This window comes from Rissa tridactyla, chromosome 6, assembly GCF_028500815.1.
Source record: "Rissa tridactyla isolate bRisTri1 chromosome 6, bRisTri1.patW.cur.20221130, whole genome shotgun sequence".
NCBI classification, from domain to species: domain Eukaryota; kingdom Metazoa; phylum Chordata; class Aves; order Charadriiformes; family Laridae; genus Rissa; species Rissa tridactyla.
The window spans coordinates 59051416-59077663 of NC_071471.1; the positions used below are offsets into that span (position 1 = coordinate 59051416).

The 26248-nt window shown below is 45.9% G+C and overlaps 1 protein-coding gene across 1 annotated transcript in view; it reads left to right on the forward strand.

Moving 5' to 3' along the window:
* The window catches only part of CNNM2 (cyclin and CBS domain divalent metal cation transport mediator 2), a 120945-nt gene extending 95695 nt beyond the window's left edge, over window positions 1-25250 (forward strand). Inside the window, exons 2-8 of the mRNA XM_054204809.1 lie at window positions 384-527; window positions 6160-6297; window positions 8408-8577; window positions 11927-12020; window positions 14505-14570; window positions 18387-18571; window positions 20726-25250. Of these exons, the coding sequence (XP_054060784.1) occupies window positions 384-527; window positions 6160-6297; window positions 8408-8577; window positions 11927-12020; window positions 14505-14570; window positions 18387-18571; window positions 20726-20935 (1007 nt within the window). The 3' untranslated portion in view covers window positions 20936-25250. The remainder of the gene's footprint in view (window positions 1-383; window positions 528-6159; window positions 6298-8407; window positions 8578-11926; window positions 12021-14504; window positions 14571-18386; window positions 18572-20725) is intronic.
* The last annotated feature ends 998 nt before the right edge of the window (window positions 25251-26248 follow it).

The window sequence follows — 26248 nt, forward strand, 5'->3', positions numbered from 1 at the left end:
GCTCGCTGCGAAGGAAAGCTCCAGCCTGGCCTTCCTCTGCCAGTGTGTGAGACAAGAAGTGGAACAACCATCAACAAGATAATACAATGAATTCAATGCCAGGGTGACGGTTTCACTGGGAAAGACATTAGAAAGAGAACACTGATCTCTTTAGCCAGTCTCTTTCAGTGCGTTAGGTGGATTTATGTGACCGAGGAATGCATTTCTCAGACAGAAATCAGATTATGATTTTAAGCATCTGTTAAACTGCCTTTTTTTCCCGTGAAGCTTGACACCAACCTTTTTATTTTTGTATTTATAACTGTGTGTCTATAATTCTGCTATAATTTCTGATCTTTCAGGAATTTCTAAAATGTCTAAATTGCTGATCTGTCTCCTTGCAGGCAAGTCTCACCTGGCTATAGTACAAAGAGTAAACAATGAAGGAGAAGGGGATCCTTTTTATGAAGTCCTGGGAATTGTCACTTTAGAAGATGTGATTGAAGAGATCATCAAATCTGAAATTCTGGATGAAACAGATCTATACAGTGAGTAGAAATATTTGCACTTTGTTTATAGACGAGACAGAATACTCCGTCAGCAGTCGTACCTAATAGTTGTGTTTTGAGAGGTGTAAGTTGCTGATTTAAAATCTCAGTGGTCAAATGACCTGCAGATCCCTTAGATGGTCAAAGTAATTTTTACTTTCACAGCGTGGGCATCTCACCCCTTTATGCTGTATTAATTCAGAAACAGGACAGGTTTATTTGAGCCTTCCATCAAGGTTTACATCTGCAACAGTCTGGTCTCTGCCGCTGGCTGTTCTCCACCACAGTGGCCTCGTTAAACCTTTTTGTTACAGTGCTCACAACCTCCCACATTTTCCCCTAATCTCTCTCTGCCCCAGGCGCCTGTAGTTCATGTACTTTAGGAAGAAGGCAGGCAAATGCCATACCTCGGGGAAAGGGAATGGAGTCTCTTTAGAGTGTCTCTCTGTCACTCATTTTTCAGGACTGAAAACCAACATGTCTTAAGTGATTCCCCTGTTCATCATGTAGTACAGCTCCTTCCTTCCTTCCTTCCTTCTTTTGCCTTAACATAGAGTGAGGGAGATGATGCTGCAGATCGAGCGTTACTTGGCACTTAAGAGGTCTGGACTCTTTTCTTTCCCAGTTTAGAGTTTGTCTGGTCTTTGGCCAGTTACCTAAAGTGTCTTTGCTTCTCTTCCCATCTGCACAATCTGGCCTGTGCATACTGGACTTCCTTTCTGTCATTCTTCATCTCTTATCTGTACTTTGATCACTTGGTGGCAGATGCTATTTTTTACTATGTGTTCCCATGTAGCACGAGGACGTCCCTAGATTCTATTGTAATAGAAATAGTCGAAATAATAATTTTAAATATCTTTAATGCTGTTCAGCTGTGTTTTGCTTGCTTTTTCTTTCCTCGTGAAAGGGGTCTGAATGTTTCTACAGCATCTTTTTCAGGGCAACGCTAGCATCTTCTCTCCTCCCTCCGAGCCAAATGAACACTTTATACTGTGGGATAGACATACTTCTACTTTTCCTAATAGATTGTTACTGCCTGAACTACTTTCTGTAGTTGGTCAGTATTTTACCAGTATTTATGTGCCCAAAGGTTCATGTAAATCACAGTTGTGTTTTACAATATGCTAAACAGTCTAATTACTATGCAAGTCACAGAAGTCCAGTTAGTATTGATTTCTTTTCATAGCTTTACAAATGAATTGCTGGACTAATCAGTTACCACAGGATGCTTTTACAGGGTGAATTCACTCTTTCTTTTATACTCCAAAAAGATCCTGTCTTTGTCTCATCACCTTTGAGATAGTTGCATGTTTCTACAAGTGAAAAGACATTGCATAATGCTTTTCAATGAGTTTTTTTCCTTTGTTTTTTAAGAGAAACATAGATCATGCGGTGTTGTTCTTCAGGACAAAAAAAAGCTTCGACCATTAATAGCATGTTAGAGGGCAAGGAAATGAGAATTTAATTTTACTATCTGAAGACTTCCTAGATTAACAAAATAGAGCTGGTGAACACGAGTTCATTTGAAACTCTCCTTCCTGGGAAGGTTTTACTGTTGAAAATTCCTGGTTCAGAATAGGAGGGAATCTTCCTGGAGCATGCAGGAAATTTTGGGGGGTGGCTCCTGTTTTGTACTACGAAGATGACCTTCTAGTTTCTTTATGAAGCACCGGAGTTCATTCCCCTGTTTAGATCGAAGGAAACTGTAACAGTAAGGGAGGGAGCACAAATCCAGAGAAACTGTGAGGGTCACAGAAAATGTGATAGGTTTTGGATTTGGGTGGATTGATGTGCTGTAACCACTTCCAATTATATAGCGATATATAACGATGGGTATAGCGATGGGAACATGCTTCAGGTTTACTGAAAGTACCTTATTGTCCATTGTTATGTTAAGGCAGCTCGTTTTTGACATTTGATAGCAGTGTGTCAGTGCTAGTAACGCCATCTAGTACTAGAGTTCTCTGATGCCGTTTGTTGTAAGACCAAGCTGGCTTGCCCAGCTCAGACCAAGCCAACTTTAAACCTTTGGACTGATTTGCTCTATGCTAGGTGTTTACTTAAAAGTAGACTTTACAAAAAATGTTGGCAGCGTTGTTAATGCCTTTGTTCTGAAGTTTAAAAAAATGTTTTGTTTTGCTTTGATGGAAACTTGAAATTTGATGAAATGGCTGACCTTGGTGTTGGAGCTGTGCCTTTCTGCTGTTTCCATGAAAATCCATTTGAACTGTGTTAGGGTAGAAGCAATTGCAAATGTACAGTTTTTGCAGAAAGCTGCTCTCGCTACTGAAGCTCTGCAGCTGAATTTCTTGAGGGTTGTATACCCAATAATTGTGCGGTATTTCTTCAGATTGCTCTAGTCTGCTATGTCTTATGGCTTGCAGAGATGTTGGGATCAAGGAGAAGAAGATGGGAGCAAGAAAAAATGTTAAATATGTTTGACCTATCAACATCTGGATAGACTGAGTACTTCTGAGCATGAGTATGTGCTGATGGGGTGGAGAGGTTTCTGTCATGGCACAGGTAGGCTCTGAGTATGTATCAGCCACTGTGATGATGAAGAGCTGTCAGTGCGTTTGTCTCTTAGCATTGAAAAGTTGGAGTATTTTTTCACGGTTGACATACTACAGGCATCTGTCCTGCACTGCCATGGCCCTAGCCATGGTGGGAGAGCATTTGTCAACCTTCTCAGAGGCCCTAGAGAGAAAGTTCTGTGTTGGCCTCAGACCGCAGAGTCCGCTTGAGGAACATGGAGTTCACCGTCCTGACCTGGGTTTGACTGGTTGCCTGTCTTACTTAGCTCTTTCTAATGGAAGATGAGTTTAATCATCCCCTTAGTGTAACTGGAATGCTGCTGTTTCTCACGCATACAGATTCACGTAAAATCTGGGATATTTCTACAACTGAAATACCTTACCGCACCCTTGTGCACGTGTTTGCGTGTTGCGTGTAGACAGCCTGGTTGTGAGCATCAGCTTACGTTGCAGTTTTATATCCTCACCCACGTGCTGCTCAGCAGTTCTGTCTCAGCGACTGCGGCCCCTGGCAAGCCCAGGCTGCCAGGACCTTCAGTGCCAGGCCATGGGGCACCTTTGTTAGAGCTGCACTGCTGCAGCTGCAATTAGCTCTCCCCTAATGATTGGTCTTACCCTAACAGTCCTATTTCAGCTGTCAAAGCAGGTATGTTAAATATACGTGCTAGTAAACTCTGTATCGCTACTCCCATTTCAAACACAGAGCTAAGGGAATAAAAATTGTTTGCCCTAATAAGTATTTCTACTGTCATCCAGTGAATGTGTAGCAACATAGCAAAGGTTGTGCAACACCGATTTGTCTGGCAAGACGTACAGATATTGGCAGAGTGTACATCAGTAGCCTATGCCAGGAGAGCAGAGCTGTCTTGCAGAAGGAATCTAACCTTTAGACAGACCAAGGTTGTTGTCACCTGTTAGAAAGTAATGCTTTTACTTAGTTGGCCATTAGGACTGTAGACTTTCTAACCTTCTGCTGTCTAGCACTGGTAGGCTGCAGGAACCGCATCCTTACAGGAAGCTATTTCAGGCTGTTTTAGGACTTCAGGTTTAGTCCTGAAGTTCCCAGCCACAGCACTGTAAAAAAAAAATAAAATAAAATTCTCTGAGCTCTTCAGAAAATGCACAGTTTCTATTCTTCTTACCTCTTACAAGAGGTAGGACCTAGTGAGAGCTTCTGGGGCTTTTCACCTATTCACTCCCTATTGCTTTGGCATCCGTCTTTCCTTTAACTACGAGTACAGATAAAGTCTGTCTCAGACTATATTCCTAAGGCCAGGGATTGTTTTCAGTCTGTAACCACTCCCTTGGGTGGTTTCTATTCCTGCTTTTGGAAGAGAAACTGCAGTCCCTGATGTAGTCCAGGTCCTGGGTAAAGTACTACTAGGGTAAGAGGCTTCTGGTTTCAAAGAAAAAGGGCATGGGTCGTCATCGTTCTTCCCCATGTGCTCGGGAGCAAGCATCTCTGATTTTCTGATTTGCACTGCTCATAGAATGAGTTTTAGATATCTAGAGTAGGTAGGTTACTATCAGTACAGTGTTGCTATTGAGTCTGTGATAGTCTTGTAGTGGAGGCTTGTCGAATGGAAGTTGAGAATCTAAATGTATTCATATCTAAAAGGCCAGATGACTTGGGAAAATCTTTCTAAAAATCTGTTAATTACCAGTATTGTGCATTTCCAAGCCCCAAACTCAACCACTGTTAGCCTCATGTAGTCTGTAGCATATATTTGGACACCTACAGGACTCCAGATCTCAGTGGCTTCCTTAATATGGTACATCACTTTAATCATCTTCGTATGCATAACCCAAAATCTGGCAACAGCTAACTGGGAGTATGGGTGAGGTTTCACATTGTTAGCTTCACCTGCACCTCTTTGTGTGCTTGCCCGACTTCTCTACAGTGAGTCAATGGACCAGAACTGCCTGTGGTCCCTCAGAAGTCCAGTCATTTTAAACCAATGACTAGGGGTCTGATAGACAAGTAGCTATAGTGTTCTCAGTATCTTTCCCCGCTAAGGCCCTAGAACCCGAGCCGTGCCTTAAGTCTGAGGGGCTCACAGTAATTGCCTCAAGACTTGGGTTTCCTGCAATATATGGTGAAGCTCAGAGCTGTCTTACAGCATTCTGCTGCTTCTAGATGGTGCCACCTTACACACTGTGTCAGCAGAGAAGAGCAAGACCCTGCCATCTGAGCAGAGACCTCTTCTCCCTGGAATTGATGTATGCCATACCCCACCGTGCCTGTAGCTCTCTGCTTGCCTAGTTTCCTAGACATTTTGGCAGATTAGCGCAGTGGGTGGATGATGATAGTTGGGTTGTTTGTGCTTCTGCAACTCCGTCTTTCATGTTGTCTTTCACGCGTGGGGATTCCCCACCACAGACCTTGGTTTAAGACACAGGCGAACCAACTGGCAAGTATTTAGCTGAATAAAGGACGGGAGTCCAGGATCACTAGCAGGTGAATTCCCATATCTGAACTCCTGAAGTTACTCTGTACTTCATTCTGGCTTCTGTGCCTGTAAAGTGGCCAGAGATTCCCACCTCTGGGCTGTACGCCTTACCAGCCTTTGCTGAAATTTGGGCAGGACAAGAGAAACAACATACGCTAGACATTGGGAGCTACTTGGACTGAAGACGTACGGACTTTGCTAAAGCTCTCAGTGAAGCCCTGGTACAGCATAAGAAATAAGTCATTGTGTATTTAGTCTATGTACTTGCCGTGAAATTTCTAAGGAACTTTCTATGAAAAAAGTAGTTGACGCAGATACTCTTGTAGATCAAGAGCTTTCGATCGTTAGCAGGATTCCTCCTCTCCACCTAGAAATGCACACACGCCTTATGTGTAATATGCAGAGCTGCTCTGCAATTAGATGTTTGCAAGCAGAGACTTTCCCCCTGTTGAAGTGACAGAGACCTGCCTGGATCTGCAGGACGGGCGCAGCTCACGGGTTGTTTCTGGTGGGCGCTGCCGAGGGGTCTGTCTGCACCCTGTGCTCGGGGTGGCCGTCCCAGCTCTCTCCATCCAGCGCGGTTCGTGTTGGACCCCGTTCTAACAGAAATCGCTTCCTTCCTTTCTTTTCCCACCCTCCCTTCCCCAGCTGATAACAAGACGAAAAAGAAGGTAGCTCATCGGGACAGGAAGCAGGACTTCTCTGCCTTCAAGCAGACAGACAGCGAGATGAAGGTTAAAATATCACCGCAGCTCCTCCTGGCAATGCACCGGTTCCTGGCAACAGGCAAGTGCGGGTTAGCTTTTTTTTTGCGATCGTGCCAAAGCCTCAGAGGCAGTTTGTCAGCAAAGGCCGGTGAGGTGGGTGGGACAGTGCAGGCGGGAAGGGAGGCTGGATTTGTGGGGTGACAAATAATACCACTGTTGTGTTTTTCTTTTTAAATTCTCTCCTCTCCTGTGTTCAGTGTCGGCATGAACCCTCTGAGACATTTACCAGGGGTGGACCAGTAACTTTAAATTGGTCTGAAAGGTAAGGATGAATGCCAAGTGCCGCACTGCATGTCTAGAGTCCGTCAGATTAACGACTAGCAAGTACACCCCATTAGGAAGAGCTCAGGGAAAAACCAAAGAGGACTCGATACCACTGGCCAGCTGACTGTAATTGCACTCTGGCGCCTTCTCCAGAAAGAGATGCTGGACTTTTTGTGGAAGGTCTGAACCGTGAGACTTTTTGACTCCAAGTGAAAGACCCTCCCGACACATTTAATGCAGACTGCGCAGGCGGTTGAACTGTACTTTTAAAAATGGATTTCTGGCTGGCTTGTGTGACCTCCGTTGATGACTTCAGGTTTCAGAGGACAGTTGTCTCCATCCCAGATCAACCTGATGTTTTAGCCCTTGGGTGGGCAGTCTGGCAGAGGGGCCAGGGCCTTGAATGGTTTCTTGCAGCCGACACTGCCTTTCGTCGTAAAGTTGGTCCCTTCACCTCAGAGATGAGACCTGTTAACAGGAGAGCTTGTGGAAAACGTGTCTTCCTATTGCTCGTGCTGTCTCTCTTTGACATATAAAGACTTCTCACATGCAGGCCTTTCAGACGGGCATCTTTCACTGCTGTGTTCAACATGTATTCATGGGTCGAAAATGATAAATTTGTTTTGTCTCAAGTTTGCCAGCTCCAGTTGGAAATTAGTACTTCCCCTCCTCTAAGATGCAGTAACTGCCTGCCTAGGTGCTTCTAGTCTGCCTTCATGCCTTATTTTGCCTCTGTGACTTAAAAGAAACATGTACGTGATCGGTTATCACATCTCAGCTGAGGGGCAGTAATTCCTTAAAAGGCTTGGACTCCTACGGCTCATGTGCACGTGAGCGCGTCCTTGGTGAAAGGAAGCAGTTCAACAGGAAGATGCGGATTTAACAGCAAGCAAGGCGTTGTTCGTGTAGTGGTACAAGACTTGATGGAGTTCCCTAAACACCTGCTCAACAGACATAGTCTTACAGTGCTGCTTCTCTGCTTGTTTTGTGGATGAAAAGATTGTGTAGCTTAAATCCAGGTCTGGCTGTGAAACCGCTGCTAAATAAGATGAAAGCTACAGTGTTGGTTTCTCTGTTCTAAACTGAGAACAGTATTGTTAGCAGATGAAAGGTACTGGGTCGTTAACGGTCCTGTTCTGAAATGAGGTGTCAGGAAAGCTTATCAGTTTGCATGTGTAAATCTCCTCCCTGGCTTAACTCTCCCACAGAAGGATGAGCTTTTCTGCTTCAAACAGCTCCTGTTTGGAACACTGAAGAGCAAGTGGATAGGAGTTGTGTTCTGTGTGCCAGGCATTAATCCCACATGGTTTGAACTGACCTGCACTGTCTCTCACTTTGAGTAACTCTTCCCATGTGAACCGTGGCAACCCTAATTGTGTCTTTGATTTATGTAGAGCATCTATCTAGAACAACTTTCTAGTCCCCAAACAGTGATTTTTAATTTATTTTTTTTTAAAGTGCAATAAATGCAGTAACTTTAATACCTTTTGAGGAAGGAAAAAACAAATTCAAAGGTTCTCTGTGCCCCAGTTTTAAAGCTCTTCCATTTATACAGCTCTCCAATGAGCCTATACAACTGTGACTTTGAACTCTCAAGAGGGCAAGACTGCCTTTTTCTTTTTGCTTTCAGATGAAGACATGGTTTTTGTTGTTTGAAAAATGCTTCAGTAATGAAAGTTGGGGCATTCCTGTTTTTTTTTTCCCCCCTTACAAATCTAACAGTCTCAAAAGACAGGAAGCCTGCAATTCCATAACGGATCTCTCTGCATCTGTGTGTCTCTTATAGGCAAATACTTATTAACGAGTATTGCTAACTTCTTGCCAAGCATATGAAGATTAATGCCAAGTTGTATCTTCTGTTATAGAAGTAGAAGCCTTTGGTCCATCCCAGATGTCAGAGAAGATCCTTCTCAGGCTGCTAAAACATCCCAACGTCATCCAGGAGCTGAAATATGACGAGAAGAACAAGAAAGCCCCAGAACACTACCTCTACCAGCGAAACAAGCCCGTCGACTACTTTGTTCTCATTTTACAGGTCAGACATGTGATTATGTATATATATGCAAAATCCTGCATCTCCTGACATATCCCTCTCTATACCTCTTCCAATTGTCATCTTTCAAACATGGGAAAGGAGCTAGGGCTCTGGGGAACTGCTCCTGCCTCCTTTATGACCTTGCCAACCTTGAAGAGCTCACTCAGCAGCTTTCAGCCTCAGTTAAACCAGCTGTGAAGGGTAGAGAGCGCTTCCAGTCATCTGTTGAAAGTTACTTACACTTTAGGTGTCGCTAGGATAGGCAATGCAAAGGAATCTCTGCGTGCAGCTGGCATTGCTTGGAAAATAGGGCTGCAAAAAGTGGCATGTCAATAGGAGTTTGGCCAGGAAGCTTTCTCTAATGCGTCTTTCCCTTTTGCAAAAGGAGGCATGGGGAGTTTGGAGTGATGACCTTTTTCTGTGGCGTTTTGAAGCCTGTATCTTTGGTGTCTTGAGAAGCGCCTGTTTCAGCGGGGGCGTTGCGCCATCTACTGTACTGCTGCCACCTCCTGCCACAACCCCCACGGGTCCTGGGCACCCTGCCATCCGCGCACTCGCCCTGCCCCGAGACCACTGCATTTGGGTGCTTTTTCAGATCGGAGCCCCATGTGGTGTGGAAGGGCTGTTTTCTACTTGTTCCGTACAGGGTTGCTTCCAGTGCTGATACCTCCCAGGTTTTGTTACTTGACAGGAACGCTTGGATGGCCAGGTAAAGCTTTACACGGAAACTTAGCTTCCATGTAGCACCATTGGAGCAGGAACGGTCCTTTAAGGGAGATTTTGCTGGAAAGGTGCTTATCTTTCTATCCCGCATAACTGAAATCAGTCTTGATTATAAAAACAGAAGCATTGTAGCTGCAGTTGTAGCACAGGGCTTGAAATCTTCTTAACATGGCCTTAAATAAAAAAAGGGAGGAGAATTTTAACACTGTCAGTGATAAACAATTAAAAAAAAGCACTGGAATATGATATTGTGGATTCAACGTGATTCTGTTTTTAAAAAAGGGTGGGTTTTTTCAAGGGTTTGAGGAGCCACTGGTGGCTCTTTAACTGCTCTTTCTGATGTGCTGAACTGTTGCAATCTGAAGTATTCCAAGAGGCAAGATAATGCTCCTGCATGAGGTCATGCTGGAAAGATGTAAATGGAGGACACGGGTGATACAGAAGAACAATCAGTTCTTTCTGAGCTTTTCTTCAATCGATAAGTATTTAGCAAACACAATGTGCTAGCTCTATAATGCATTTGGAAAAGTGAGTCTTGCCTATGTACATGCTATAAAAATGGTAACAAGGTTGGTCCTGCAAGGATCAAGAGGGGATAAATACTCTGCTTTTGTTATTTAAATGGACTTGGTCTTACTCTCTCATTTCGAGAGACCAAGAATACCTTCACAGTAAACACATGCCAGAACACAATTAAATGTATGTTCTGTGCATTGAATTTACCAGTTGAATCTCTGTAGAGTTACTGTTTTAGCTGGAACGTCACCTGTTTGCAACAGCTCTTCTCTTAGCTAATGGGAAGTTCTTCTCTAGGAGTTCGAGATTTATTTTTGTCATTGTGTTTTTTCAAAATTCCTGTTAGAACATTAAACAGTGGAAAACCAGAAACCACATGTGCATGCATTTAAACAGGGCAGGACACATCTAATAGCATGCATGGGGAATTTTTAACGGCTTTTCAGCTGCTATGACTATGCCAAGCGCACCTGGTCTTCATATGGCCACCACTGGGAAGCTTGGAGGCGCTGCATGTGCTGGTAGAGCAACGGTCTTGGAACTGAAACTCAGCTCCTACTACTAGTTACTAGTTTGTATTTAGCTACTAACTCCAGACTGACTGTATGTGAAGCTCAAAGCCCGGGCGTGTATGTGTTTTGGAGACCTGGTCTTGGCTGGTGAGCAACTACCGTCAGTAAGTAGGTTGAGAGCTCTGTTTATAACCAGGCTTTGCCTGGGTGATGAAATCATACCTTTTGGAAGGCTTATAATGAACGAATAAGCTACTTATTTGTGTGGTGGAGTGAAATTGGTTTTAAAAGGGATTATATGAAGTTGTTGCTTGTGATAGCAGGAAGGTGGATTTGTGAGCTAGGCGCTCTCTTCCTGCTAGGTAGGTTTTGTGGTGGTTCTCTCCTGGGATGGTTAGACAAATTGACTTGGGATCAGGGCTCGTGCAGGTATAGTTCACGTTGGCATTTTTCTGCTCCAGTACAGTACTACAAAGTTAAAGGCGTGATTACTTATTTTAAATGGTGCTTAATGAAATAAACACATAGAAATAAAATCTACTTTTTGGACTTGTTTTGACCCAATTGTGTCCAGTTGGTGTTCAGTCTACTTAGTGCATGTGGGACGGGCAGTCTGTCTGCCCTTTCCAGCCTAGCCAGAGGGAAGGCATTGCAGGTCATTATGTTGTTTGCCTGAAATCCCAACTTTGTGCAGCTCAGCCTGAAAGCTATGTGAGATTTCTTCCGTCTGCAGTGGTGTGCTGTAACTCTGTGCAGTACCAGATGGATGGACGTGAAAACCAGGCCCCGCTAAGAAGCCAATTATTTTTTGGCTACTTGTATGCCAAAGTAACCGGGATGTTTACAGCTATGTTTGATGTGGTAGATTCTGTTCTAGAGCCCTTTGTAGGATGTGGTGTTAAACATTTGGTTCAGCCCATATCAGAAATGGGTGTACTGTTGTGGTAGTCTGGTTTTGTACGGCTTGGTAAGTGCTGAGGGTCCTTCTAGGCAATACCTTGTGAAAGAGCAGGGTCTTAAGGGTGGTGGAATATATAAAACTACTAGAAACCAAAAAACCAAGTAGCCCCAAGACAGCTCCTTCAGGAATAAGGGCTTTGTTTCTCTGGCAATCTCACTGGTAAAGGCAGGCAGCCTCCTCGTGTGTTGTCTCCCGTCTCCCTTTCCTATGTTTGTGTTAGAGAGGACTCTTCGTGTGGATGTGAGCTGTGCCCCAAATTGTCTAGGTGTCTCGAGCCCCCAGATGACTGTGCTACATACAAGCGTTTTGTGAAACTGGGGGAGTATTTTTTCACTGCTCTGAGGGAAAGCTGCCTGGCAGCACTTGGAGCAGGGAATTAGTACCACCCCGAAGCGCTGTGGTGATGCCGGTCCTCTGCAGGGACTTACACTGGCCACAGGCCACCAAAGAGCAGGATAGCCCAGGGCACAAGAGCATGTTGCGCTCCAGGGTGTGTCCCTGTTCAGGCACCGTTACAAACTGCGGGGACCGTGACACTGCTTAGGAACATCAGGCAAAACTGGGGCTCAAGTCTGGTCTTGTGCCTTGAGACCTACGGTCCCTTTTAATTGCAGCTCTCTCTCCTTTTCCTTAACAGGGGAAAGTGGAAGTGGAGGCTGGGAAAGAGGGGATGAAGTTTGAAGCTGGTGCTTTTTCCTACTATGGGGTGATGGCCCTCACAGCGTCGCCAGGTATGTCCTCTTACCTTCTGCTTCTGGAATGCGCTCCTGCACAAGCCTGCCTGTCCTGTGCGTGCGGCGGGAGGAGGCTGCGCAGGGCATCCCCCCCGCCACGTCCGTGGGGCTGATGTCAAGGATACCTCCTTGCCAGCGAAACCGCCTGCCTGGCACAGCATCCCTGGGAGGGGCCCGGGCCGGTGGCGGCACCAACTCTGAAACCCAGCAGCTGGCAGCCGTTTGCTGCCAGCTCCTGCAGGATGCGAGCCTTAGCGAGGGATGTCTTTGGTACCGGAGGACAGCCTTGTAGTTTTGCTTACGGTAGGGTAACAGGGATTGAATTAACGGGAATTAATAATTAGTGGCAGAGGGACATCTAGTGGTGCAAAGTACAAACGCCTGCTAGTTAGAGGATGTTTTGCTTTACCAGTCCCGTTCCTAAAGCCGTCTTGAGGAGAAGGAGGGCAGCGGCACGAAAAAAGCGATTGCTCCTGTCAGCTTGTGTGGAAATATACCCAAGCAAGGGAGGAGAACTGGTGTCTGAGGCCGAGGTGTGAGCTAGTTGCCACCAAGGTGTGAGCCAATTCCTGGCACTCAAGCGGTAGCCACACAAGCCACCGCCTCACAGGCACAAGTTGGAGGATTGTCTTATAATGCACCAAGAGCAGATTCCAGTGCTGTATTTCTGCATTTGGTGATGTATTTGGGTGCCAGCAGTGTCACCACTAAGATGTCGAGCTCAACGGGGAACCCACAGCCCCATTGGGGAGGGAGATCTGGGGTGCTGGTGCTGGCATTGGCCATCTGCTGACCCAAAGCCACTTGCTCGGCTTCAGGGAGAGACGTTCCTCACGCTGAAATCGGGTACTCCTGTTGCAGCAGGGTTTATGTTCCACTTGAGAGGCAGCGTGTTTTAATTGTATGCTCATAAGCACTCCCTTTATGTGTGCGTACCTATGTGTACGTACATTAGCGAACGGCCTTGGAATGCAAATGATTTTGTAAGTTATGAGTATAGCTTTATTAAACTCTACAGACAGCAGCAGTTCTCTTGGATGTGTGAGCTCACTTTTACAGGCAAGAACTAATTCTTCCTTAATTATGTGCACTTTAATTTGATCAGACTAGCTTATACGTTTTGAGGCTTGACAGATTTGAAAGTGTGCAGAGCACTGAGCAGATTTTATCTGAGCAACAGTGGCAGTGTCCATGAGGAATCGTGGCACACACGCGTGGGTACAACCGCATCAGACCCTCAGCTTCGCCGCTCAGCTTTTGCCATATGGGCCAGGCACGGAGCTGAGTTAGGCATGGTCACTTCTCCTACCAGACCTGCGCTTGGAAGTCGCTTGTGGCCTCTCTCTTTTGCCAGCATTGTTCAGTTTGAATGTTTTTGTGTGGTTTGGTTGTTGTTTTTTTTTGTTGCTTACGCTCCCCACAACCATGCCAGTTGCCCCAAGTCTTGCAAGGTCAAATGATCTCCTCTTCGTGTGCACTGAAATCCATCTTGGACTTTGTCATATCAAACTTAAGGATATACAGTATTTTAAATTAATCTCGGCCAACCTTGCATTTATTTACCTTTGATTGGTTGGCTTTTACCAGTAGCAAACCCCTCATTTTGCTGGCTTTCCCTCCAGGTTTTAGAGAATTTGTTTTAAGATGTCTTGCAGCATCCTGAGATTTCTGTTAGGGTGAGCTCATAAAAATAAAATCCTGTTGCTCTGTGTAGACAAGAGAGCTCAGTGAAAGTATAAGTCATTGCAGAACAAGAGAAAACTCCTTCTCTTCTGTGTGTCCTGATTAGACTTCACGTGCCTGCTCTCCCCACCTGGAACGTCAAGTCAGTAACAAGAGAGTAAAGCACTAAAAAACCCACCAAATATACCCCCACCAAACCCCCCAAAATAATAATAATTAAAAAAAAAGCAACAAAAGAGTGAAGCTTTTTTCTTTAACGACAGCTGGGGAGGTGTTTTCAGTAACGATGAGCAGTATGGTACCCAGCCTGACAGGCATAAGCTTGGAGAATTGCAACCTCGCTCGACATTTTACTGAAAACTTGAAGAACTATGAAGTGTCCTTTGGTTTTATTTCTGTTTTTATCTGACTCCCATAAGGAACAGAACCCGGGAAAGCTTTCTGGCTTGTTTTAACTCTTTGCTTTCCAGACTGGAGCGGGCACCACTGCTCCTTTTGAACTAGTTTAAGACCGAGCGTACCTTGGTGGACTGTTCTGTGCTGGATAATCAGTCAAATTAGCAAGTGAAACTTGTTCACTTCACTGTAATTCCTTAGGCTTGTTTTTTTGGTTTAGTCCTAAAATTGTTTAATTGTCTTTTTTGTTTTTGCTTTTGTTTTAACCCTTTACTTTTTCACAGTTGATTTGCACTTTTGGTTTTAGTTCTTCAGTGTGTGAACTGGCTCCTTCCCCTGTCGAGTGTGGATAGCTGCCGCCTTTCTGGTCGTGATCTCATCCTTTTTCTCTCCCTCTTCTAGTTCCCTTGTCCCTGTCTCGTACCTTTGTTGTCAGCAGAACAGAGTTGTTAGCGGCAGGTTCTCCAGGTAAATCCGCATGCTTCTATTTTCACCATTCTTGTGACTGCCCTGATGCCATAAAAAGTCAGCTGCAGTCTGTATTTATCTGACCCCTTTGCTCGTTAGGGAGAAGTCCAGCACAGAGTTATGCCTCGCAGGTAGGTATCCTGAACTTTCATTTATGGGAACTGGTAGCAACACGACGGAGTCATCAAGATGGGAAGAACTGAAAATGCGTTGAAGAAAATGTACTTTGCAATGTGTGCTTGTTCTCGTTTCTCATATGTACGCTGGTGGAGAATTTGGAGGGGAGATTTGTTAAAGAAGGTGTTCTCCCCCAAGCTGAGGCTTAAAAATTTCTGAAGAAAATGCATTTGGCAGAGGAGAATGTCTGCTGCTAAACTGCCATAAAAGGAAAACTTTAATGAAGGAATTCTTATATTCTCATATGGGCAAACTCTATGGTTTGTATACAGTCTGGCCATTTCAGTTCCTCAAAAGCTTTGAGCTTTCTCTCAGTGAGGTTAATGCCGTGGGCTGGCACGGTGATTTACTGCGTGGACGGATTTGCAATGGAATGTGCAAGAAGGTTGTGGGACCTCCTGTGGTGTTTTCTGGTTCCCATTTTGCTTAAGACCTTTCCTTGCTGAATAACTGAGTTGACTGACACAGAAATCCCTTTGGAGAGCAGAGACCAAGGAGGGAACAAACTGGGCAAAAAGAGCTCTGAGAGATGGTTGAGCGGCTGGAAATTGGGAAGGGTCAAGAACTGAACTTTGCAGACACTGCATGCACAGAGTAGTGGAGAAAAATGAAAACCCACCAAGAAAGTCTGTAGGAAGAGCAGAATCCTAAAATAGCTTGGGCCACAGTGAACATATTTCTCCCTTTTGAAGTTTTCTTTTTCAGATGAAATGTCTTTCCCTAGACCTAAAAGCAAACAAGATAATGATATGCATATTTAAGTGAAACATCTCCTAAACATTAATACATATCATGTGTTTCATAAACTTTCACCATCTGCTTCCTGTATTTTCCTCCTCTTCTTTTTTCACTTCTGAAAATGTATTTCACCATCAGTCCTTAAATTAGGCTCATGCACATTCCAAACAAACTACAGGTTGTTGCCCAGCAGGGCATTTTTTTCCTGCCCTGTTAAAGTTTCCTGCTGTTAAACTTCAAAGAAGGGAGAGAAATTTAATCTTGCTTTAATTAAAGTACCTGATGGCTTTCTTTTAAGCTCGGTGGCTTTGATTATCTTTTTTAGCTTGGTTCTTTTGTTTTGCCAGGTCTTCTTTTTTTTTTTTTTAATTTTTTTAATTTTTCCTTGCTACAAATAAATGTACACTTTGCACATGCAAGTTGTTTCCAATATAAATGCCAAGCATATTTTCCTAGTTTTTTCCCCAACTAAAAATAAAAAAATCAATAATGGAAAATAATAATGGGAAGACTCTCCTTTGAAAGGAACAGATATGGTAAGCCTGGTCACTATGACAATGTCTTACCAGTTTTGATGAAACTTGGGCCCTCTGCTGGGTCCTTCTAAAAAGGATCCTGTTGTTTAACCCCAAATTCATAATACAGTTGTACTGATGTTTGCCTTGCGGTTTGTGCTCTTTATCCCCTGTATAGGAAGGGGAGGAGTATGGGAAAACCTGGCTAGAAAAGATCTGTCCGGATCTGGGCTGGGCTGCTTGGGGGGCTGGCAGGGGGCTGTTCTGCAAACACCGACAAACACTGGTATTCTTCTGTCGCCTGCCCTTTCCGTACCCTTCCTTCTTCAGTAACTTCTGTTCTCCCTCCCTGACTCGTGCGTGGTCCAGAAGTGTTGCCCTTTCCCTCGGATTTTTAGTAATCATACTTCTTTTGTTCTGTCCTTTCCTTTCACCTGCCCCTTTTATGTTTGTTTGTTTGTTTTTTAATATATGCCTTTTCATGTTGCTCTGTCTTTCTACGGTTTTTATTAGTAATGTACTATAAGAGCCCTGGTGAAAAGAAAGGGCAGATACGAGTCACACTGGTGTGAAGCTGTTCCAGATGGAAACCTTTATCCCGAGCAGCAGCGATGCTGTTCTTGTCACACACAGCCGTATTTTGTGTGTGCAGGTGGGAAAGACAGGACAAATTCACTCAGCCTTCACAGTTCCTTGTTCGCCAGTGGGAGTTACAGCATCAAGCCCGGTGTCCAGGTAGAGGTTTGGCTCCTGGCAGCAGTTGTTGCAGCCCGCTGTGGCTTTCAAGATGGCAAGTCTGTACGGAGGAAAACCTTGTAGGGCTCTGGGTGCTTCTCCCTGAGCCTGTTCTTGGTGTTGCCATAGGGACCTGCAGTAATTCCTTAGTGCAGAAACTGCAGAAGAATTGCCAGGTTGTCAGAACCTGTATTTTTCTGTTCCCTTTTCTAAATTTGAAGGAAAGACAACATCAGAGGGATTTTGAGTGGCAAATAAAAAACGGCAATTCTGCTGCGCCTGTAAAAGCATCTAAAGGGTTAGGTTTAGGAAAGGCTGGATGGAGAGGTGTAGAACAGGCTGTGTCATTTGGCCAAGGAGAGATTGTATTCATAGTGATTAAGTGGCAGAGGTAGAGTCGAATTTTGGGAAGCTTTTTGTTTTTTTAAAAAAAAAAAAGTTTATACATAGAAAAGTCTTCAAAAAAAGAATTTGAAAAGCTTGCAAGGATACTGTTGCTGATTTGCTCGAAGAGGCTTTGTATCTTAAGATTATATGAAAATGATCTTTCAGCTGAGAATGGGGGTCACATGGTGAGTAGCAGAGTTTACATCAAGTTTCAGCATGGGCTGGCTGAATGAAGTTGAACTGCACTAAGATCCAAAAATCCACCAGTCCCAAAGACAGTTCTTTGATCTGTATGTACCGTGTGTGCACCCAGGGAGAAGCCCATCTGCAGGAGGGCTTGGGATCCCTCTTAGGATGTATTTCTGCCCTCCTGTCTTCTGGGCCACTGTGTGGGTGGAAGCTAGGGATGCAAAACATGGCTTCTGTGGCTTCCCAAAAATGTGTTTACTTGAGATAAACTGTGGCCAGTCACACTCGCAGGGGACAGCTACGAGGTTTCCAAGTGAAACCCTGCGATGCTTAAAGGCCAGTGATGGAAAATGATGTCTCTAGTTTACTCCTTTCCTGGGCACAGATTTTTCTCTGTAGCATGGACTGTTTTCCCTGTATTGCTGGCTGGCACGGAGCACATGGAGCTTGCTCTCCTTCATTGAGTTTTTGCCCCTTCAAACACTGGGATGTACTAGAGGAAGTGTTGAAGTAATCGTCACATGGACTGCACGCTGGTCCACTGAGGATTCTGTCACTCTTACGATTTTGAAAACGTCTGCTGTAACTCAGGGAACAAGGCACGCGTAGGTACCAGGTAGAATAAAAGGGGGTAAGGGTTAGCTGGGACTGACTGTGGATGAAAGGTCTGGTATGGAGCTATGACTATAAATCATTAAGAAAAAAAAAATAATCTGTTAGGCATGGTCTGACTATCAAGAGCTTCTAAAAGGGAGCCTTGGGAAGTTACCTTTCTCTGGTGGTTAGCACTCATCAGCTGAAGCACCGCGACCAGCTGTTCACAGGGCACGTCCATTGCAGCGTAAACAGAACCAGGTTTAAGGCATACTCAGTGATGTCGGCTACCAGCTTTGGACTCAAAATGTACTCTCTTTCCGGGTAATTTGGATGTTTAGCTGCATGTCTAGTTATGAGTGGATTAAGTATTTGCAGTTCTTTTGTGCTACATTGCCATTTATTATGTCCCTCTGAAACTGGTGACTCTAAATGTTTCCTACTTGATTTAAGAAATCTCTCGCTCTTGCCTGTTTCTCAGCCGAAAACAAGTCTCCGCCTCGGCCCTGCGGCTTGAATCACTCAGACTCTTTAAACCGAAGTGATCGCATCGATGCAGTGACACCAACGTTAGGGAGCAGCAACAACCAGCTGAACGCGTCTTTCCTCCAAGTGTATGTTCCGGACTACTCAGTGAAAGCGCTCACAGATATTCAGTTTGTCAAGGTAGGAAAAAAGCTGGAAAGGCCCTGCTGGAAAGCTGGGCTTGGCTGGTAGGATGGAGAGCCTGGGGAAGGGAGGTGCCTCTAGATTGCTCTGTGAGTGAATAGGATTATGAAAGCAGCCGTTTAAAAATCGCTTTAAATTACTTTTTCCCGATATCTGCTGTCCATTGATTTGTCTTCGCTATTCCTCTCATTGAGGCCTGTAAGTAGGTTAGTGACATAAGTTTCTGGATTTCAGGTCCCTCGAGGAAAGATTATAGAAAATAACCTCTCTCTGCTTTTAGTCATGAAAGACATATCCTTGTGAAGCCTTTGGAACCATCCGAAATGGAGACCCTTCATTATCAGACAGTGTCCTTTTCTGAAGGATAAGACGTTTTCTGTTGGTTGCAGATTTCATTCACTTGTGATTTTGGTTTCAGTTTGGGGTTCTTGATCTTAATTTTCTGAGCTGTCATCCTTCTTCTGCTTGGAGAAGTCTTGGACATTTCTCTTTATCTTAACTGCACATGTTAGGCTCATGTCTCATACTACCAGTGAGTTGCTGCATGAATACAGCTCTGACCCCCAGCATGGTGCATCCCACGCTGAAATGTGTGCGAGTCCTGTGGGATAGGAAATCCAGCTGAGCTGAGGAACAGCTAACGCTGGCAGCAATTCCAGCCCAGCTGGGAGTCCAGGGAAGCTGACGTCCCATGGCCAGAAGTTGACCTTGATGCTTTTCTTAAATTAAGTGCACGTTCATGGTTTCTTTATATGCTACTCAAATGATTTGTGAATTCAACTTCTGTCAAAGTTCATTCAATATTAAGAACGTGAAATAGAGTAGAAAAACTAGAATGCTAAATTGATTATTCCATAGCCAAATTTTAAAAGGAGAGTACAGTCTTGCATTCAGAACATGGCAGATGCAAGTGTACTGGTCGATGGTTCAAGTCTTCAGGGTTTAGATTAGTAAATATTTATTACTGGGCAAGTGACTCTCACTAGAGATTTCAATGGCTAATTTGCTGTACAGAACAGCTGCTCATCCTGTGCTGGTGTACGTGGAGTCCTTCCAGCTCTCACCGTGTTCATGCTGAGGCTAATGGATGCTAAACTGGCTGGTGTCTCTGCAGTCAGCCTTGCACACCTCTTTTGGCATCACTCTGCTTTACATATGGGACAGAGTACTCAACGTTAGCGTTTTCACTCTGCCACATGGGCATTTATTCAATTAATACCTTGTAAAAGGGGGTTGTGTCCCGCTCGTGCATGTTTGGATTTTGCTTCTGGAGTTGTGACCTGGTCCATCTGACTCTCTCCGTTTCCAGTCCCTCTCTTGCATTGCTACTGAAACTTAAGGTTTTCTAAAAGTCTTGTTTCACCTTCCTGCCTGCTGAGATAACCCACTCCTGTTGTAGCACACGGGGCTGCCAGTGCACGTGCATCCCGCTGCTGAGAAGGCTCACCTGGAGGAGTTTACGGGGCTGGTTGATTGTGGCTCCAGGAGGAATTCTCCCGTCGACCACCATATGCAGATATATGGGGCTATAGGCTTCCTGGGCTGGAACACTCTGTGCTCTAGGCCGGCTCCTGCCGTGACCGTTCTGCTGAGCGCAACCAGCTCTTGCAGAGACCAGTGGAACGCTGTGTGGGTTGCTAATTTGGACTCATCTCTACGGAGATCCCCGTCTTTTCTAGAATCAAATGTCCTTATGTATTGAAATAAGGCTGTAGCTCCTGCTGCATTTGCTGGCCTAGACAAGAGCCGTAGTGCTTGTACCCTCTGGCTCTACAGGGACTCTTAGAGCCTCACCAGGAGCTTGCTGAAGTTGGGAGAAAGACTTCACTGAACTCTGGTTCTGTCCCTAAAAATGTGCATGTTTAGAAGGAATGGAGATCCGATTTAAAAATCTGCGTAGGAATAAATCCCTGCCTTTGAACAGCATGGTGACCGCACAGCTCTGTGCTTCCGCCCTGTCTAGAAACGTCACCATGCTGTGCTGTCGAGTTGGGATGCTCTAGTCTTGCAAAGCGCAGGGATGTTTTATAGCAGCAGGTAAACAGGGGTTGAAGTGTGATCATCTGGAAAGGGAGGGCACTTTATTTTCTCAGTGTGTCCCACGGGAGACACGAAAGTGTGACTGGCTGTTTTTGTTCCTTCTTGGAGCAGATCTCAAGACAGCAGTACCAAAATGCCCTGATGGCATCCCGGATGGACAAAACACCTCAGTCCTCGGACAGTGAAAACACTAAAATCGAACTGACTCTTACGGAGCTGCATGACGGTTTGCCGGACGAGACAGCAAACCTGCTGAACGAACAGAACTGTGTGACTCACAACAAGCCCAACCACAGTATGCACAGTGAAGGAGCCATCTAGGAGCTGACTCCCCACAACCCACCCATCCCATCTCCTCAGCAGGACCAGCCCTCGCTCCTTCCTGCCTCCTCCCCGAGTGTGAACACCGTTAGTATGTGCTTGCAACACTGTGCTGCATCCAGTGTTCTGAGACCAAAGACTTTTTGCGTCCGTTCTGGGAGCAGAAGAGGAAGAAACAGGAAGAAAGGAGCAAAGAGCAAGAGAGACTAAAGCCCCAAGCGTACTTTGGGAATGGTGAGCCACCCTTGAGAACGATGAAAATACTTCTTGCAAAGTAGAATCATGTTTATTTTTTATCTGTATTTTTGATCCTTGTTGGGTTTTTCCTCCTCAAACACATACGGAGAAGTTTAAAAGCTCCTCCAGTTATTTTTTCAAGAGAGATCATGTTTTTAAAAAGTATTTTGCAGAGTTTTAAATTGTTTCTGTCCCTCCCGAACCTCAAGTGGGCTCTGTCGTGGTTTTATTAATTGGCTCCAATGTCCTTAGGCCTCTTTTCACCCCTCTTGGGTCCTTTTTGTTGCCCTGTTGAAGAAGTTAGTAACTGGTACTTGTATGTTATTTGTGTCCTAAGAATGAGCAAGCTTCAAGGAACCTCTGGTTTCAGCCACCTGGAGGGCCAAGGGATGAGCATTATTACATTCTTCCAGTTAAGTTTCAGGGAAGCAGTTGTTACTTTGGTATTTACCGATCGATCAAATTTCAGAAGGTTTCTTTGTAAAACAGGCAAAAGCATTTTTACGCTTACAGTTTTGTAACCTCCAAAAACTTTGTGTATGTTGAAGATGATGCTGGTGGGGGGGAAGGAGTTAATCAGCAAAACTGCAGTCTCGTGAAATGAAAGCCGGGTGTAATTTTCCCTAGTGAAGTAACTGGGTGATTTTTCATCGATGCTCCTGACAATTCCACGGCAAAGTAATGGGCGCACCCCAAAATGACGAGCTTTTAAGCACTCGTGTGCTGTAGGGGTCTGCGCACCGTCAGCTCGGCCAGAGCAGACGTGCAGTCTTTGCTAAATAACAGCGAACATCAGTCCCTGTCCCCACCTCAGTCTCTAGTATTAACACAAAAGATGCTGCTACAATTACGCCCAAAGTACATCCTCCAGGTGACAGTAAACCTCTGCCAGTGCAAGGATGGGCTCTGCTGAGGAGTCAGGACCATCCTCTCCACTCCAAGAACTGACAAAACTTTCCGGACGCGAGTGTATTGCACTTCAGGGATTCGGAGAGGTTCCTTTCCAGGCTGTTCCCAGCCACATTCCTTCCTTTGAGTGGATTTAGTGCATTTCCTTCTCTCTTGCCCCTTTTAACAGCCGTTTTAGGGATTACCATGGTAGCAGAGCAGAGAGCCTCCCACCCAGCTGCTGCTAGTGCAGAGCACCCTGTGGTGGGCAGCAGAAACCAATTCCTCCACCCCAAAATCCTGAATGCAGACTGGGTGCGAGCAAGAGGCATCCCGTGGCAGTTGTGCATCACACATTCCCGACTCCCACAGATGGAGTTTTAAGTCCTCAAATGAAAAAAATTCGAGGATCCACTCCTCTTCCAGTGCTGTCTCAAACAAAATGTGAATGTTGCCTTCATTATCTGGAGAGATTAATAAATCATTGCGGTTTCTCTGTTTCGAGACCCTTCCATGGCCCCTGGCTATGTAGCATTTCCCTTCCTTTCTTTACACCTGGATAATCTCATCTGCAAAGAACCCCCAGCCCCCAATGCACCTGCCAGAGCTCTCTGTGCCTGCGCGCCCGCCCCGTCTCTCCTGCTCCCGGGCTGGGGAAGGCGCTTGCTGCAAGTTCCCAGGGTCCATCTCTGCGAATGGTGGCTGGAAAGGTGCAATATTTTGCTGCAGGATCTCCCCGCAGGAAATTGGAGCGCGTGGTGTCAGAACCTGTTGGGTCTGCGTGTGTCTCTCCTCCTCTCTCTTTTGGCTTCGGAAAGCAGCCCTAATTTTTGCTGTCCTTCCCGACGGGAAAGGTGCACTTCTTCCTTGGAGCCGCCCGTGAGGATGAAGTCCCCACAAGGGGGCATAGAAATTGCACAGTTTCCAACTTGTGCAGCCGGTGAGGAGGAAACAGGGCTCCCAGAACCTTACTCTCACATTTAGCTTTTTATTAACTTTTTTTGAGTCCCATTAAAAGCATTTCCTTAGTCTCCATCCTTGCTCTGATGCACACCAGCCCGCCGCTCCTGAGAGCACACGGCTCAGCATCAGCACGGGCTGACCTAAACCCTTGTTATGGTTTGAGAAACCCACAACAATTTATTGTCATTTAGACAATTATTCTCTCGCCCGATGACCTGTCCCCACCTGGCAAGGGGAATCAGGGATAAACAAGGAAACACAAGGGTTGAAATATAAGCAGATTTAATAGGATAAGACTAAACAATTAACACTAATAATACTAAAGAACCAGTATGGATCCTGACACCAATGTAAAATATACAAGGATTGTACTGAGCCCATTCCATCAGCAGGAAGCCGTGCGCTCCCAGCAGGGGACAGCAAACGTGGGACACGGCGAGCGCTGCGGCTTCGGGAGGAAGGGAAGGGCTCAGGGGTCTGGCACCGGGGCAAGGAGTTCTCAGGATCACAGCCATCAAGGGAGAGAGAGCAAGAGAGAACACTACGTAGCAAACTTTCTAATTTATATTGAACGTCACATTCATGGTATCAAATAATCCTGTTGGCCAGCTTGGGTCAAGTGCCCGGGTCTCGCTCCTCCTCACCTCTGCACCTGTAAGGCTCAGAAACACTGAGACCTTGAATCTCTCATAGCATAGCTGGCTAGAAAGTAAATATTTTCACAAATTCAGACACTAGAATCTTCTAAAAGTGCAGTTTTTCCAAGCATGAGAAGAAAAATTCATCCTGTGTCGCTCAAACCAGGACAACCCTGCTTGTTCCCGGAGAGCTGCCAATATTGCACCTTTCTCGCAAAGCAAAATGTTGCGATGTTACAGCGTTTGTCGTCGGCGAGGGACTCACCTCGCCAGTTTTTATCTAGCGTTGCTGAATGTAAAAGTTTGTTGGAAGTGTTTGACGCAGTGGTGAACTTGAGATGCAGTATCCGTTTCGTCAAACCTGCCGAAGGAGGGAAGGCTCAAGTCAAGGCAGCTCTCTCTGGGACGAGGTTGCTCGCTGGATCTGACTTCTGCTTCTTACGGCAGGTTATGGAGTTGTTTCAGTGTCTGTTTCCCTTAAAAAAAAAAAAAAAAAAAAAAAAAAAAAAAAAGCCAATTTTTCCAACCAAAGCCATGTGATCCCAAAGCAAATACCTCCTGCTTCTGCCCATGCTGCACTGTTCCAAAATTTGCAGGCAATTTTTTGCATGACTGTTTTTCATCATTTGTACAGATCCAATAATGGAAAGTGAAATAATTTCCATAAAAATAGTTGATTATAGATGTGTTTCATGTGGAAAATATGTACCTGACCCAGAGGGGTTAGGAGCTGCTACTACTAATTAGCTTGAAGAGCAAAGCATGGTCCTCTCCCCGGAGGGGAAAAAATCCAGTCTCCCTGTTCTCAGGGTATTTACAGTTTTACTGTTTAACAAGTGCAAGGGGTTCCCAGCCCTCCTGGTGGGAACCATCGCGAGCAGAGGAGCCCGGTGCCCACCTCGGGGTCCCTTCTGAGCCTCCGGACGGTGATTGCCGGCGCCAGGGCTTGGCTCTCCCGACTGCCATGGAGATGCCGCGGTGTCTGAGTCTGTGCCCTTGCAGGGGGTGTCCTGCCAGAGCAGCTCTGCTTCCTCTGCCTCGCTGGCTGCCCGCCTGCACTCAGGTGGGCTCAGATGCCAGGTGCCGTGCCATGGTGGCCTAAGGACACGTGGCACGGCTGCTGGTCATCGCCATGGCGCAGGGCACCAGCTGGTGGCTTTGGGAATCGTTGGACTTGACCTCAGACCTCGGCAAGGCTTTGGCTTGTAGACAGGATACTGCATCTTCCTTTGTCAACTCCTGCTGCCACCTTTGTTCCCCTGGTCCGTCTGCCCCCGGGTGCAGGCAGAGGGGCGGACGATGGCCTGTTGGCCAGGGGAGGCGGGGGGGCACCTAGCCATGGTTTCTACTGTCAATACAATTTTGCACAAGAGTTCTTTGAAGTGAGGTTTTCAACACTAATATCTTAAATGCACAACTGTGAATTATAACTTTTACACTCCTGTTGGTTGAATTTCCTTTAAATGAAATGAACCTGAATCTGTTGTAACTATGATTTATTATTTTTTTTTTAATTCTGTGTATTGCCAAATCTTTGTAAAGAGTGAAGGAATGTTCTTGCTTTCCAATGAGAATCTTTCTCCAAACGAGACTGACTCTGGTGACATGGAGATCATACGAAGCACGCTAGGTGTGAGTGGAGAGGGGCTCAGGGTGGGCTTAGCAAACCAACCTTGGCCTCTCTGTAGACCCCAAGCTCAGACCCTCCAGAGTTTACAAAGCGCTGCTTGTTTCACTCCCAGCTTGTCCGCTCCCTGGAATCCCTGTGCAGCTGAAGGCCGCTGTCCCGGAGGACCTCAGGACGGAGTATCCCGCAGAGGGATGAGGGATGCTGGCAGGGTGTCCGGGCTGGCTGGGAGCAGGGGTCCCGAGGCTGGCGTGGCAGGACAAGGTGCTTCCCCCATCCAGTTGCGCCAGCAGAGCGAGCTCCACGGCGCAGGTTCTTCCACCGCTCTCCGCTTGCTTCTGCTCCCAACCTGTAGCCGTGTGTAGTTCCCTCTCACGCTCCTCTTGCCCCCACGCACGCTCCTGCTCAGGACTGAGCAGGGATGGGATGGTGCCGAGACCTGTGCGGGGCAGCTGGAGCTGGTGGCTCAAGGTTTGCAGTTCTTGGGCCCCGTTGGAAGAGGGGTCAGCCACTCATTCGCGATGTGCTCGCTGTTCTGTTCGTCCTCCTTCTCCCGGACTTACTCTCCTTTTCCTCATCGCAGGGTTATTTTATTTTTTTTTTCTTCTTTTCTTTAAGTGCCTTTTTGTGCAGGTGGAGCTGGCAAGAGTAGGAGTCTCAGGATATGGCCCTTTGCACTCACCTCAGACCTGGAGAAAGCTCAGGGAGAGCAGGGCAAGTTGCCTGTGGTGGCCCATGGACATCACCCATTGCTGCTTCTCAGCCTTCGGGGCCCAGCTCAGATGAGGATGAGATTTTGGCACTGGTGGTGTCAAGCTCTGGCTCAAATCAGCTCAAAGAAAACCAAAGAGGTAGTAGCTTTGTGCGAGGGGCTGCTTGGGCAGCGGCGGTGCTTCCTGTGATCTCTGCAGAGCTCAGCGGAGGGGCGGGGGGCTGTGGATGGCAAAGAGCAGCGCTGTC